General features: G+C 43.1%; 1 protein-coding gene across 2 annotated transcripts in view; it reads left to right on the top strand.

Annotated features, from left to right (window-relative positions):
* Nucleotides 1–16289, top strand: part of FLII (FLII actin remodeling protein) — a 241054-nt gene that overhangs the window by 117668 nt on the left and 107097 nt on the right. The window contains exons 9-13 of one of the 2 annotated variants that reach the window (XM_086940706.1): nucleotides 714–871; nucleotides 5065–5149; nucleotides 7333–7480; nucleotides 7953–8086; nucleotides 14594–14803. In XM_086940706.1, the coding sequence (XP_086796832.1) occupies nucleotides 714–871; nucleotides 5065–5149; nucleotides 7333–7480; nucleotides 7953–8086; nucleotides 14594–14803 (735 nt within the window). Of the gene's footprint in view, nucleotides 1–713; nucleotides 872–5064; nucleotides 5150–7332; nucleotides 7481–7952; nucleotides 8087–14590; nucleotides 14804–16289 lie in introns of both variants that reach the window. The other variant, XM_086940705.1, reaches the window with a different exon arrangement.

The following is a 16289-nucleotide window of genomic DNA, read 5'->3' as shown; positions in this document are numbered from 1 at the left end:
GAACGGAGTGGTGCGCTTGGACAAAGTAGATATCACAAGACGCTCTGATAACGGATATCCTTTAAGGTGGCCACTCCGATGCAGTTCTGCTCACCTCAGTCAATCAGTAATGAGCCTGACTTAGTCACGTTGCCCAGACCCACATGAAAACTATAGACTCCAGAAACAGATTTAAAAACATCTGCTGCCAAGATGCATACCAAGCACAAATACAGCAAGATCGACCAATTTTCATTTCCAAAATCTTGAAATACTTGGTTCCCACTTATTATAGAACTGGGTTAAGTTCATAGTCTAAGTCCAGTACTAACTTATTTAAAAGGATATGTGTCATTGTGGATTTTAATAAATGTAGACATTTTCGTGGTGATATATATTTTTTATGGCAGATAGTTTGGCAGTAGAATTTTTTTAGTATGTTTTTGCAGTCAGTATTTTTTTTTAATCTGTTTTGACCTGTTACCCATTAAACATCTCATGGATATTCCTCTTTGAGTGATTTGACCTAGTCTAAGTGGGGAAGCATCAGGGCTTGAGCAATGGTTTGTAAGCAATGATTGGAAGTGTTGTATCCTACCGTGTGTTCTTGCTATAGGGTGCATTTGATCAGAGGATCAAAATTTCAAAGCGTCACTTGCCCCTGCACGCTTTTTTATTTAGCCTTAGGAAACCGTCAATGAGCTCTGTTGAGATTGTTGTTTGTGTGCTTTCAGTCTGCTATCTGCAAGCTGACCAAGCTGAAGAAGTTGTACATGAATTCCAACAAAGTGGACTTTGATGGCATTCCTTCAGGCATTGGGAAGCTGACCAGTCTCGAGGAGTTCATGGCTGCTAACAACAACCTGGAGCTCATTCCAGAAAGCCTTTGCAGGTGAGGGAATGCTCTGTTTTTATGTAAAAGAATGAATACATTATGGCACAGTTTTTGTCTGTTAATCAAACCGATCCTATGATGTGAGCAATCCTAAACATATTTTTTCCCTAGAGAGGGACAGTGTAGTCCAATTTGTAACATCAAATGGTCCTTTTTAAGTATATTCACTTTTTTAGGGTTATTTTCTTATTAGAATGTTCAATTTTTGTTATTGCTTCTGTATAGTTTCTGTAAATTACAGAATTATTTCTGTCTACAGATGTATCTGACTCGGAAGAGTTTGTAGAGCAAGCAGATCTTTCTCAACAGAAAACGGTTGTTCTTTGTCAAGAGCAGCATAGTTCTCTGGTCTGCAGCGTTGATGGCAGCAGCATGTCACTACCTTACAAATCTGCCCCAGGCACTAAAAGTGCCATGGGCTAATGCCATGTAGCATGGTTGACATCCCCAACACAGCCAAAGTAGTAAAGAAAGTTTATGCCCATGAGAGGTCCTGTGCTTGAGAATATCGATAGGGTGAGAAGCAACCTCTGAATCTCAGTGGTTCCCTTCATAGATGCTTTTCAGAGTGTGAGAGAAGAAGAGATAGCATTTTAGTGCCCAAAAGTAAATAACAGCTTAAATTTTAGCCAGGGCACAGATAGATGTATGATTAAATGTTTAGAAATCATGATTTTATGATGAGAAAGTGACGTTTGATACTGAACAGAAAAAAATGGGGAACTTGTTATGATCAGAATTTGTATGAAATGCATTAACTGAGGCGTGCGGAGAAAATAAAACATGCAGAGTTTGAGAAAGTGCATTTACTTCTAATGTTCTTAGATGAATATGCTTGAAAATTGACAAAATAAAAATAATTGGTATGCACGAAGTGCTGCTGGCCAAAGAACTTTCACAAAAAGTCTAGCTTTTATGAGCATCTTTAAATCCCAATGACTGTTAGCAATTGTAGTTTACCAATTTGGCTTACAAGTGTGCCCTGGTCACCATTGGTAAAATTTTAGATGGATGATCCACCATATTAAGATACCCATGTTTTTAAGTATTTGAGACAAAATATTGTTATTTAATATCTATTTTTCTTTTAGGGATGTTTGCAGCACTAGTGTACTAAAATTCTAACCACACCTTTTTGCCTGTGAGAGAGTTTGTGAGTACTCTAGCTGTGAACGTTCTTGGAAGAAGTACCAATTGTTATTACTCTTCCCATACCAGCTTCTGCCACCCTCTGTTTGCCCTTCTAGCAATTGTTTGTAATAAATAGAAAAAATATGCTTTGACTATGCCTATTATAAATGTAAATAATGTGATACTCAGGACTGTACATTATAATGGTATGGAAGGAAATTGTGGAATTCTGTGATATTGGTAACCATGGGGTCAGGAGACACATTTTCTAAGATGATCCCTGGGATATTGGTCATTATCCTTCTGTAGAGTCAGGAGAGTTTTCACCCTTCTGCATAAGTTGCTGAAATGGGCAGGAATTAGGGATGTCTTTTATAGAAGTTTAGTGGGAGGAAAAACACTCTTTTGAAAAAGTCAGTGAGATAAGTAATTGAAATGTTGCGGCAGAGAAAGTATTAGATGATTTGTGTTGAATAAAAATTGGTATAGAGGAGAATATTGGGAATATTGGGACTTTAAGAATGAAGTGCGTCCCAGAGGAGGAAAAAGTGTTGATTGACCAAAGAATCATTGTAGCTCCCAATGCAAGGGAGAAACAAGATAGTTAAGTAAGGAAGTTGATGGTCAAGCTTCCACTAGATTTGTCCATTTCCACTTGTGAAAATTCCAGTTGACACATTCAAATGGTTCCTACTGTGGAACTACTTGCATCCTGTGGCCTTTTGGATATTTGATTACACATTCACATCTCTGATGACTGGAAAGAGATAGCTGACAGGTTCAGGGCTTGCATGATGGAGATCAGCAGGTGGGTGAGGGAGAACTGGCTCAAAATGAATGGGGAGAAATCTGAGATCTTTATCTTCGGAAAGGATAGTTCCATTTGGAATAGCCGCTGGTGGCCAGAAATGTGTGGCATCGTACCTGCTCCGGCAGCTGCAGCCAAAAACCTGGGTGTGACTTTCGAGAACACCTTGAGTGTTGACTCCCAGATTAATAGAACTGTGAGCTCCTGCTTCTGGCTTATCAAGATCTAAGGATGTCCGTGGTCATTGTGCTTATCACCTCTCGCTTAGACTACTGCAATGCCCTGTATTTACATGTTAACCAGTTCTCTCTAAACAATCTTTAAGCATACCAATATGCTGCTGCTTGCTTGGTCCTGGGAGTACCTTAACATTGTTCAGTCAGGGAGGCTATTGAGGTCCCTACACTGGCTACCAGTTCAGAAGCGGGTGGTTTTAAAGCCATTTGCCTGGTCTACAGGGCTCTTCACTTGCAGGGGCCATCCTTCCTCAAGACTGCCTTTATTTGGTATGCCCCTATGAGGTCCCTGAGATCTGCGGGTCAATGGAAGGTGATTGTTCCTTGGTGCAGGAAAGCTAGGTGGGGAGAACGGGTGACTACAGTGGCGACCGCCAGGCTGTGGAATTCGCTCTTGGAATATATCAGGAGTTTAAATAGGTACCTGATATTCCATAGCCAAATCAAAACATGGGTATTCTCAAACTAGTGCAAAAACCACAGTTGATGGACAGAATGCAGAACAATGTCATACATTCACCCCAGTTCAGAGATCTGGGCCTAAATCCATCGTTTTTTTGCAATCCACACCACCCCAGTTCAGACATGGCCATATGCAAATCAGTCTGAACCTGTGCCTCATGGGAACAGTCGAGCCCGAACTGCCAAGCCATGCCTTCCCTGGACCGGAAACAAGCTTCCGAGGACCGGTTTCTGGCATTCCAGCCGTCTTCAGCTCGGCTTGCTTGAATCCAGTGGTGTGGAGTGCCTGGGACTCACGTCTGAGCATACCCATCCCACTCGGGGTGACAAATGCAAAAACCACAGTTTATGGACAGAATGCAGAACAATGTCATACATTCACCCCAGTTCAGAGATCTGGGCCTAAATCCTTCGTTTTTTTGCACTCCACACCACCCCAGTTCAGACATGGCCATATGCAAATCAGTCTGACCCTGTGCCTCATGGGAAAAGTCCAGCCCGAACTGCCAAGCCATGCCTTCCCTGGACCGGAAACAAGCTTCCGAGGACCGGTTTCTGGCATTCCAGCCGTCTTCAGCCTGGCTTGCTTGAATCCAGTGGTGTGGAGTGCATGGGACTCACGTCTGAGCATACCCGTCCCACTTGGGGTGACAAATGCAAAAACCACAGTTGATGGACAGAATGCAGAACAATGTCATACATTCACCCTAGTACAGAGATCTGGGCCTAAATCCATCGTTTTCTTTGCACTCCACGCCACCCCAGTTCAGACATGGCCATATGCAAATCAGTCTGACCCTGTGCCTCATGGGAACAGTCCAGCCCGAACTGCCAAGCCATGCCTTCCCTGGACCGAAATTCTCAAACTAGCCCTCCCTCTGAGTCGGCAGAGTGATTAAGTTTTCTCTGCTCTGGGTCTTCACCGGTCACAGTTTCATTCAGCTCAGCACTCAGATGCCTTCTGGTTTTATGCCCTTTACAAATACTACAATTACACATGTGCAAAAGAAAATAACATCTGCAATTCTGCTAGGTACTAAATATATGAAATAAAAACAATTGACACAATGAGGTACCAATACCAAGTTCCAACATTCACTTGGAATCAATTAAAAGTATCTCCATAACACTGTAGACAATTCCCAGGTACTCACAAGCCAGCTACTGGATTCAGTAGATGCCGTATGTAGCTTGTCAAGAGGAAGTTCTTATCAAGTTTCTTTCTTCTGCGTAACACCGGAGATTACTTTAGTGTGACAGCGAATGCAAAGTTAAAGACTACGGATGCCACTAGTGTTTACAGCCAAGGCCTTTTTTATGCTGTTTTGTCTACAACATGCTGGTGCAGAGTTGGTTCCAATGTGGACAAAGCTGGGAATCTGTTTTGGTTATGCTCATTTTTCAAGTAAGAACTTAGATGATGGTGCATATGGTCACAAGGCATCTTGTTACATCAAGGTTCGGTATTCAATATTCACCCATCGTACCTGAGCAGACATTGCAGTTTCTGTTAAACCTAGATACTGATTGTTTTCTGCGTGTGGTTATTGCAGGTGTGGCAAGCTGAAGAAGCTGGTACTGAATAAGAACCGCCTGGTCACCATCCCTGAAGCAGTGCATTTCCTGACCTTGCTTGAGGTGAGACTGAATCTAACCCTTCCACAGACATCAATATTAAACATAGAGTAGTCTGGCAATGTTTACAAGGGCCTCCGCTGAGGTGGGTTTAGGAGGTGTCACTTTCTTGAGCATTTTCAATTGGAGAGACTTATAACCACATGAAAATACCTATCTAAACTCACCATGTCATAGCACCGAACTTGGTGAGGCATTAGAGCACCATGCCATAACCTTGTATTTTCGAGCTCATTAGCATTTCTCCAGGCTTTATGAAAACATTTTTTAAAAATGTTCTCATTAGGACATTAGAGGAGATTTGCTCTTGGGCCGCACTTTGTAAACCCTTCTCTAAATTGCTTATCAAAGAGCCTTTCACTAAAGACTTCCTGTTGCAAGTAGAACACCTGATGCAAAGTCCCTTATTAGCCATGGAATAAGTGAGTCCCTCTGCATACCCTGTATTTCAAGGGTGGGGAAAAAGGTAGGTTTGCAACTCTGTGGGGGTATGCAATTTTCAGATGATATTAGGGCACATTGATGGGACCTAGTGGAAAATAAAATGGACTAATTAAGTAGCAGGCCTATAAGCAGTAGACTTTTTGGAACACTTTATGGATATGGGATACTGCTCTTGCAGAAGAACAGACTTATACTGTTTTGTTAAGAGGAGTAACAGTAGATTTCAAAGAAGTGTGCATCAAATACTTGGGGGAAATTATTTTATGTGAATAGATAAAATGAGTTTGCAAAATGCAAATTGTTTTCTAACAAAACTGTTTGTAGATAGAATAAAATTGGCTTTTTCTTTTAAAATGGACATTAGTTCACATCATTTGTTTTGAATTTATCTTTAGTTTTAATTTTATTTTCTTTGTTAATTTAATTCAACCTTAACCTAACACATCTTAACCCTAACTCAGTCCCTCGTCCTAATACTTAGTTTTAACCCTAATCCAAACTTCACTGTTATCGTAAGCCAAACTGTTACCCTCACCTAATACTTAGAAGCAACTCTAAACCATTCTGTGGCTCTACCCTTGACTGAACTCTATTCTTGTACCTTAAACTAATCCTGACTTCATTGTTATTCTAAATCAAACTGTTACCATTACCCAACTCAGAGTTCAAGACTAATACTATTTGCTTAACTGTATCCATCACATTAATGCTAACCTCCACAGTAACTAATCTTTACCCTGGCTCCATACATAGCGCTCACCCTGCCACCTTTTTAAAACGTACCTATCGTTTCACTGTTTCACTTTTCACTAATTGTTTTTCAAACCATCTAGTCAGAACTACACATAAGTCGAATCAAATGATTTGTAGTAGGTACTAATTACCTACAAAAATAGCCATCTTTGAGATAGACAAAAGGTTTGGCGATGGAAACGGCTAGGCTTCTTAGTAAGAAAATTGATCCTACATTAGTCTATCAAATGCACAACATTTATTTACACTAATCAGTACCACTGCTTTGGTTATTTTTCTTCTGGTACTATTTCCTATTTACAGTTGGGTGAGTAGTGATGGTTTATTTCCCATTGTTGCTTTCAACTCTCCCCTCCAGACCCCACTCTGTCTCTGGACAAATTATTGTTTTGAGCCCTCACTGCAAAATATCCCCCACTGTTCTGTTCACAGCTTATCCCTTTTTATCTTTGTACTACTTATTGCTCATCAAATCACACCATTACATTTAAGTTGACTACATGTTATTTTGTTAATCATTTGTTAAATAATCTGGAGTGGAATTTGGGATGGTTCATTTCAGAGTTAAATTAAGAATACCCTTTCCGTGCTTTCACTTTTAATTGAGGTTTTGCTTTCTCTTTCTTTCTTTTTCATCTGTGAATTTGATATAATCTTGCTCTTTAATTTACCCTCTTCTTTCTTATAATCTCTTATTGTAATTCTTTCCTCTTCTTTTTCAACTTGTTTTTTCACCTATTGTCTCAAATCACATCTCGTTTTTCTCAAATAATTGTAACTCCCTTGCAGCAATCCTCATTCTACTTAGTATTTACTTTCTTTTCTCTTCTATATTATATTTGTCTTCATTTATATTTTCATTTTATTTTCGAAATATTTTTTGTATTTTTTTTTACCTTAGTCACATTTTTTTGTTTTTTTTGTTTTTTACATATCTACACATTTTATCTACTTTCTTGTTTGCCTTCTTTAATTTTCCTGCTATGTAGGTCTTAGATGTTCGAGAAAATCCAAACCTGGTGATGCCTCCAAAACCAGTGGACAGAACTTCGGAGTGGTACAACATTGACTTTTCTCTCCAGAACCAACTGCGATTGGCTGGTGCATCTCCTGCAACTGTTGCTGCTGCTGCAGGAGGTAGGAGTAAGCAAGATTAAGCAAAACATTTACTACATCAGTGACTACCAATATCCCCATACTCCTCATACTCCTAGTATTCTTATTAGTATGGTCTTCAGGTATAGGGTTGCTACTAATAAGAGTGAATAAGTGTGTTGTATTGTCTGTATTATGTGGAGAACCCTGGTGAATAACATTGGCCATTCTGCTCTCAAAGACTACTGACCTGGGAAGGACCGGAGTTGACCCCTCAGGCGACATTGCTGTTTACTTCACGAATGAGCTCTGAGGAAATCATATAGAACATAATTGAGTGAATCAGCACTGGAACGATTGACAGGCTGCGAGTGGGATGAACAAATAAAACCAACAGACATTGGTTTAATCAGCATGTCTGTCAGAGACTAAGCAGAGTAACTTAGTGAATGAGCATATATAACCTTTTTTTGTAATCTGTCATCCTTGCTTCCCTCCCGTATATCTCCCTCAGCAAGCGCTACAAAAGATCCGACAGCCAGGAAAATGCGCCTACGCCGACGTAAGGATTCCACTCAGGACGATCAGGCAAAGCAGGTCTTGAAGGGGATGTCTGATGTGGCAGAAGAGAAGAATAAGAAGCAGGAGGCATGTATCAATGTCTGTTTTTACTGTTGAAGGATTTTGCTAAGGTGCATACCACAAACTACCTGATGTAATAAAATAGCAGCTCGAAGGTGAACAGATTTGTAGTACTCTGGGATACCATTTCCCCAGTTCCTCTAGGTCTACAGAGGCAGGTGAAGGTGAATGAAGCAGAGTTTTAGGATACTATTAAGGCAATCTGAAGCAGAGTTTTCCACCCTAGCAGAATAAAATGTTCGAGGCATATGAGCTGCAGATTACACACTGTGCATAGATCCCCACCTAGTGTTGGGCCCAATGTTTGCAGTTGTTTTTGTCCTGAAAAGTCTTTGGAAGTCACGAGATAGGTGACTCCTCCGTTGGACAATAGTGCGCATGGGCATCGGCTCCATCCTTGGATTATTTTTTTGCGCAATCTGGCTTGGATGTGTTTTCTGCGCTCCAGGTTGGAACCGATTCTCCTTCGGCGCCCAATCCTCACTCTGTTCTACAGTATTGTCTCAAATGTGTTTCCAATCGACTCAACTCTTCACAACTTCGAAATCTTGCATTCTGATCATCGACGAAGGCCTTTGGGCCTACCTGGGCCTTATCTTCTGGCTCATGGAAAGGATGCCATTTAAGAAGTGTCCTCAATGTGGGACGAAGTTTCCCCACACTGATCTCCATAAGGTGTGCAAACTTTGCCTCTCACCGGAGCACGAGGCTAGAGACTGTTCCGCTTGTGTCTCCTTCCGCTCCAAGAAGACGATTCGGGACCGACGAGCTTGAAGAACCATGGCTCGCTCGTCATCTTCGATCCCAGACGACATCTTCCAAGAGGGCGTCGACGTGCCAGATCAGGAGCGAGAACATGGCGTTGACAGTGACTCCGAGGCCGACGACTCAGATGTCGAGGACATCACTCCGGCACAGCGGGTCATAAGTACACACGTCGACCCCAACCCTTCCTCGACACCCTTTAAAAAGGCTTCAGTCACACCCTCGCGTTCGGGCCCGGGCACGCACCGAGATACTGCTTCCCATGCCCTGCTTTCGGGCTCGGCGAAGAATCCTAAAAACCCTTTAGGCGACTCGGGCTCGAGTCAGCCCATCCCCGGTGCCAGCACACACCTACCGGCACCGAAAAAGAAGCCATCTTCTTCCTCCTCCACGCCAGCTGCTTTTATGTCTAAGCACTCGACGCCGAAGACTGGCACAGGCTCCTCTGCACCAAAACCACATTTGGAGCCGAGCAAAAAATTGCCACCGAAATCACCCGACTCCCATGCTTCGGAGCCGAAAAAAGCCTCGGAGCCGAAAAAAAACACACGGTCCACCGGACAAAGACACTGCAAAAGAACATGTTTTGAAGCCAAAAGATGCTACCGGTTCGGTGCCGAAAAAGCATACGGAACCAAAAACCTCCGCACCAAAGGATCTACCTCCCAGAGAGGAACTATTTCATCCAGATCCTACACAAAAGACTCTTGTAAAAGATCCCAAAACTGGTTGATTGACTCTTAGTTCTAAAAAACAACCATTCGACACGCCTGCACCAGCTCCTCATCCTGAGAAGGACATTGCAACCTCTCCTCGAAGGAAACTTTCTCCTCCTCCTCCACCACCACCTCCTCCCCTGCCACATCACTCCCCTACACCATCTCCTACTCCATTGGAAGATGATGATGACAGGCATAACACCTCTGATGACACAGGGGGTTGTGCAGATAATGAGCCACTAGATAATCCTAGTTCTCCTGGCTCACCTGACCCTTGGGATGATTATAGCACCCCAGACGTCCCTAACATGCCACAAGATGACATATACCCCTCCAGGCCTTCCCCATCAGAGGACACAATGGGATTTAACCAACCTGTCCATAGGGCTTCCCAATACAATGGGGTTAACCTACATACTGACCCAGTAGAGGAAGATTTCCTTATGGATACCTTTGACACCACACAAAGGTCCACCACAATTTTACCCATGCTTAAAGGGGTCATTAAGCATGCGCGAGAGGTCTTCAAAGATCCAGTTAGGACTCAAATCATCAACCCCCGAATTGAGAAGAAGTATAAGGCTGCCCCCTCAGATCCAGCCTACATTAAAGGGCTTGCACCACTAGACTCCCTTGTAGTCTCCAACGCACACAAAAGAGCCAATTCCCAAACATCAGGCGGGGCTCCTCCACCAGAGTCTAAACTCCTAGACGCCTGAGGCAAACGAACGGCGTCACAGGCCATAAACATATGGCGTATTGCCAATACTCAGGCACTACTAGCAAGGTACGACAGGGCACATTATGATGAGTCCGAATCCATAATGCAGCACCTTCCAGACAAGTACATGAATAGGGCCAATGAACTCATACAAGAGGGTAACACCAATACCTCTATTCGTTGTGCCCTAAATGCAGCAGATACCGCTTCAAGGGCGATTAATACCAGTGTCCTTTTGCGCAGGCATGCCTGGCTACGCATTTCAGTTTTTAAACCTGAAGTACAAAGTGCCATCTTCAATTAACCCTTCGATGAGCAACACTTATTTGGGCCTAATGTAGACGTATCCCTTGAAAAAATGAAAATGGATACAGACACAGCTAAATCTATGGTAGCCTAGCAGTCACAAGCTCCCAGACGCTCCTTTTGTCGCTCATCCTACAGAAGCACCACCAGATGCGACTCCTCAGATAGTCCCTCTACTTCTTACAAATCCCCTACCCAATCCACCTACAGTAGGGGCTACCAAAGAGGGGGTTACAGGGGTAACAACAACAAAGGCAGAGGCAAAACTAACAACTCCCTCTCTTCCTCCACCCCTTCCCAATGACTTCCCTCCACTTTCCCCTCCATATTCCACTCCAGTTGGGGGAAGACTACAACAACTCCTTCCTGTCTGGACCAACATCACATCAGACAGGTGAGTGTGACAAATAATTCAAGCAGGTTACTGTCTCGAACTAACATCTACCCCCCCCAAACATACCACCCAAACAGCGTCCAATGTCACAATAACATTTGCTATTGCTGAAGCAGGAGGTAATATCCCTCCTACAAAAAAGCGCAATAGAACCAGTTTCACTGCATCAACAAAACAAGGGAATTTACTCCCTGTACTTTCTTATCCCAAAAAAGGACGACTTTCTAAGGCCTATTCTAGAACTCAGACCGCTAAACCTGTACATACAATCAGACGACTTCCATATGGTCACACTCCAGCAGGTCCATCCTCTCCTTTTACAAAATGACTTCCTTGCCACTATAGATCTCAAGGACGCCTATTTCCACATTCCCATTCACTCAGCTCTCAGAAAGTATCTCAGATTTGTACTGGACGGTCAGCACTATAAATTCAAGGTACTCCCATTCGGAGTCACAACAGCACCAAGAGTGTTTACCATGTGCCTAGCAGTAGTAGCAGCACACTTCAGAAGACAGCACATTCATGTCTTCCCATATCTCGACGACTCGCTCATAAAAGCCAGCTCATACAGTCAGTGTGTACAACACACTTGCATCACCATCCAATTACTCCACGACTTGGGGTTCACAGTAAACCACACCAAGTCCCATCTGCAACCGTCCCACGTACAACAATATCTCGGTGCTATAAAAAACACCTCAAACACCGCTAGCTTATCCCTCTCCTGCCAGGATAACAAATATGCAAGCTCTTTTAACAAAATTCCAACCGCAACACTATCTTCCAGCTCGAGTGTTCATGCAACTTGTAGGAATGATGGCCTCTTGCATATTCATAGTGCCTCATGCAAGATTACAGATGTGTCCTCTTTAAGAGTGCTTAGCATGACAATGGAACCAAGCTCAAGGTCAATTAACAGATTTAGTGTTGGTAGACGGTCGAACTCACCGCTCTCTGCAATAGTGGAGCACCAAAAACCTTTCTAACGGCCGACCGTTCCTAGAGCCAGTTCCTCAAATAGTCATGACAGCGGGCACATCACTCTCCGGCTGGGGAGCCCACCTACTGCAGCACACCATGCAGGGCAGGTGGCCACCACAACAAAAGTTACTCCACATCAACCACCTGGAGTTACTAGCCATTTTTCTAGCCCTACAAGCACTCCAAAAGAACATATCTGGCAAAGCTGTCTTAGTCCGCAAGGACAACATTACACCCATGTACTACATAAACAAACAAGGAGGGACACACTCTCTGCAACTCTCTCAGCTAGCGCAGCAGATATGGAGATGGGCTATACCTCTAAACATCTTCCTCTTAGCCCAACATGTTCCAGGAATACAAAACACCATAGCCGATCTGTTAACCCGTCTGACACAACAGATCCATGAGTGGGAACTTCATCCACAAGTTCTTCAACCGGTCTTTCAGATGTGGGGACAACCTCAGATAGACCTCTTCGCCGCCCATGAAGACGCCAAATGCCCGAGCTTCGCCACCAGGTATCCATACCCGCTGTCCAAAGGCAATGCGATATGCATTAACTGGTCCGGCAAATTTGCGTACACTTTTCCACCTCTCCCACTGATTCCACTAGTGGTGCGCAAACTACAGCAACATTCCCTCACTCTCATTCTAGTTGCTCCAACTTGGGCCAGAAAACCGTGGTACACCACACTGCTGCAACTTTCTGTGGTACCGCACCAAAAGCTATGTCTGTCTCCACGCTTCCTAACCCAGAACCATGGAGAGATCAGACACCCGGACCCAGCTCAGCTCAACCTAGCGATCTGGCTCCTGAGCTCCTAGAGTTCGGTTATCTTAACGTTCCTCCTGACTGTATGAACGTTTTTAAAGAAGCTAGACGTCCCACCACTAGGGCATGTTATGCAGCCAAGTGGAAACGTTTTGTAATATACTGTCATAACAACGACATCAATCCTCTTGATGTGTCTATTCAACACAACATAGAATACTTACTACACCTCCAAAGATGTTACTTAGCGTACACATCTATTAGACTGCATCTTGCTGCCATTGCAGCATACCTACAACATAGACAACATCTTTCACTTTAAATTTTAGAGTACCTGCCATAAAGGCTTTTATGGAGGGCCTCAAAAGAATAATTCCTCCCAGAGCACCACCTTAACCTGTGTGGAATTTAAACATTGTCCTCACACGGTTAATGGGACCTCCCTTTGAACCTTTACATAAATGTGAACTGCAATTCTTAACTTGGAAAGTTGCTTTTCTAGTAGCTATTACTGCTCTAAGAAGTTAGTGAGCTACAAGCATTGACCATTCAAGAACCTTTTCTGCAAATGCATCATATTAAGGTTGTTCTCCGTACCAATCCTAAATTCCTTCCAAAAGTCATTTCGCCCTTCCATCTCAATCAATCTGTAGAGCTGCCCGTATTCTTCTCGCAGCCACAAACAGTCGCAGAAAGAGCTCTTCATATTTTAGATGTCAAAAGAGCATTGCTTTACTACATTGAAAGAACACAACCTTTTCGTAGAACTAAACAACTTTTTGTGTCTTTCTCACCACCACACAAAGACAACCCCATTTCAAAATCTGGGATAGCTAGGTGGATTGTCAAATGCATACAGATTTGCTATCACAAAGCTAAACGTACGTTACCTGTTCCTCCTAAAGCCCACTCTACAAGAAAGATATGGGCTTCAATGGCATTTTTAGGGAACATTCCCTTAGATGACCTCTGCAAAGCAGCTACATGGTCTACACCGCACACATTCACAAAACACTATTTTGTAGATTTGCAAACTAAACAGCAAGCTACTGTGGGCCAGGCTGTACTCAAAACACTGTTTCAAACTACTGCAACCGATACGGGTGGTCGCCGCTAAGAGTCGGTACTGCAATACAATCTATGCACAGTGTGTAATCTGCAGCTCATATGCCTCGAACGGAAAATGCTACTTACCAGTATGCATCTGTTCTTGGCATGTAGAGCTGCAGAGTTACACACGCCCTCCCGCCTCCCCGGCTACCCTTTTCTGTTCCAGTATTATCTTAATTAGATACAGCTTATATGAGCATTCTTCCTGTTTCTTACAAAACTCCATCATTTCCCTGCTGGCGAAAAACAATCTAAGGATGGAGCCGATGCCCATGCGCACTAGTAGTCGTCTCCTATCTCGTGACTTCCAAAGACTCTTCAGCACAAAAACAACTGCAAACATCTGGGCCCAACACTAGGTGGCGATCTATGCACAGTGTGTAACTCTATATGCCAAGAACAGATGCATATTGCTAAGTAGCATTTTCCTTCCATGCCCTGTACTGTTATACCATCTTTTGGAGGGGGGGCCTCGTTCCAGAAAACAGAGCCCTTTTTTTCTATATCGGATGACTTTTAGCCATGTGTCACTAAAGCAGAATGCTGTATTTATTTGATTTACCTGACCTAAGTTGTACTTCTATAGTAATATCAAAAAAATGAATGGAGTTTAATTTAAATTATTTTTGGAAGTTTTCTGGAAACTTGTCTGAGAACGTAAGGATTTTTGTGTTTTTTTTTGCTGCCTGAGGGTTTGCTTTCCTGTTGTGAACTTGAATAATTCTTCCTCTTCCAGCAGAACGGGGACGTAAGGTACACTGACCTAAAGACCCGGCGCTGGGATGAAAGCCTGGAGAAGCCACAGCTTAACTATTCTGAGTTCTTCACGGAGGATGTGGGGCAGATTCCTGGAATCACCATCTGGCAGATGGAGAACTTTGTCCCTGTCATGGTGGATGAGGCGTTGCATGGAAAGTTCTATGAAGCTGACAGCTATATTGTCTTGAAGGTACCCGGCTCATCAGGTCTCTGTGAGCTTGTAGAATCTGTGCACATGTGTGCCGCCACCCCAGGGGTTGGGAGTTTTAGGTCTAATTAAACCGTACTGTTCTGAAAGAAGCAATAAGGAACTTGCAAGCCAAGTGTTTACAGGGTGCATTGTGTGAGAGGCAAGCCCATACCTACAACTGTAAATAGTGCTTTGGATTGGAGGAGCTAGGTGTAGGTGGAAAATACAGAGTGGGGTAGTATTACCTTGAGTGGGAAGACTCGGGACTAGGAAGACGGATGCTATTTCAGTTTTGGTTTGTGCTACAGTGTCTTATACAGCACCATAGCACCAAAGTATGGACACCGAATATGGGAAATCTGGAGTAACAAACTAGTGGTGGAGGTGATAGTGCTATTAACAGTTTGATGTTCGAAGAGTAGTGATGGTAGAGATTTTCTTGCAAGTGGAAGTGAGGGCATAGGAGCTCTTTGAAACTAGTTTTCTGAATTGGGGGATTTAGTATTAAACAAGGGAATTTGTTTTATGTGGCATAGCCACAAAGTGGGGTTGAATTGAACTGTGGCCGGAGAAAGGAATGTGGGCAGTTTGTCCTGCCTCTAGAATGGTATGGAACCTACTTTGGCTAAAGACAAGGCTCCCCATAGAGTGCTCTTTGCAACCCAGTTGTATAAATAAAGAACTGGGTGAGTGGACAGTGAGGTAGACTACCACCTCTATTATATGTGACCAGGAAGACCCACCAAAGTCTGAGACAAACTCCAAAAGTACACCTTTTATGCAAGGTTTGCAGCAACAGAGTGCCAGTGGATAGTAGTAGAACTAAGTTATCCTTAGCATCCCTCTGTGTATTTCACTGACACTACCTGACTGTTGCAAGTCCTGCAGCATTTTCTTCTGCCAGAGCACTAAGGATAACTTCTGGTTGAATTGTGTCTGTCTGACTGATGCTGCTCTAATAGATTTCAGGATATCCATAAATATACATGAAGGCTCTAAGCATATCAGATTTGTCTCTCACCCTTCCACGTCTCACTCATCCAGAGTAATCCGCCCTTTACATTTCCTAAAACATAATTTGTATATGACAATGAAGATGTGTCCCCCAGTAAACTCTATCTTGTTCAATATGTTCACTGAAAACTCTGATATTCCTATCATTTGGACCAACGATTTTATTCATATGCTCTTAATTCCTAAAACTGTGCCCTGTACCGTTTGGCGATGGAGACTGCTATCCTGATTCGAGCTGGCATCATCAAAAATTTAGAGCTGGTACCAGATAGTTCTGTTTGGTAGGCTAACTTTTTTAGGAGAATCAATTGATTCACCCAAGACTGACATTGTGGAGGTTGGATTTGAAAACAGATTTTTTTGTGTGCTAAGCACAACAAACCAGAGAAACCACTAAACTAGACAGGCATACCTCTACAGTCCTGGCTCATCTCAGACTCTTTGATAGTTATTGAGTAGGTAAAATCATTGT

Source organism: Lissotriton vulgaris, chromosome 10 (assembly GCF_964263255.1).
Source record: "Lissotriton vulgaris chromosome 10, aLisVul1.2, whole genome shotgun sequence".
NCBI lineage: Eukaryota > Metazoa > Chordata > Amphibia > Caudata > Salamandridae > Lissotriton > Lissotriton vulgaris.
This window is presented reverse-complemented; position numbering and strand designations above follow the sequence as displayed.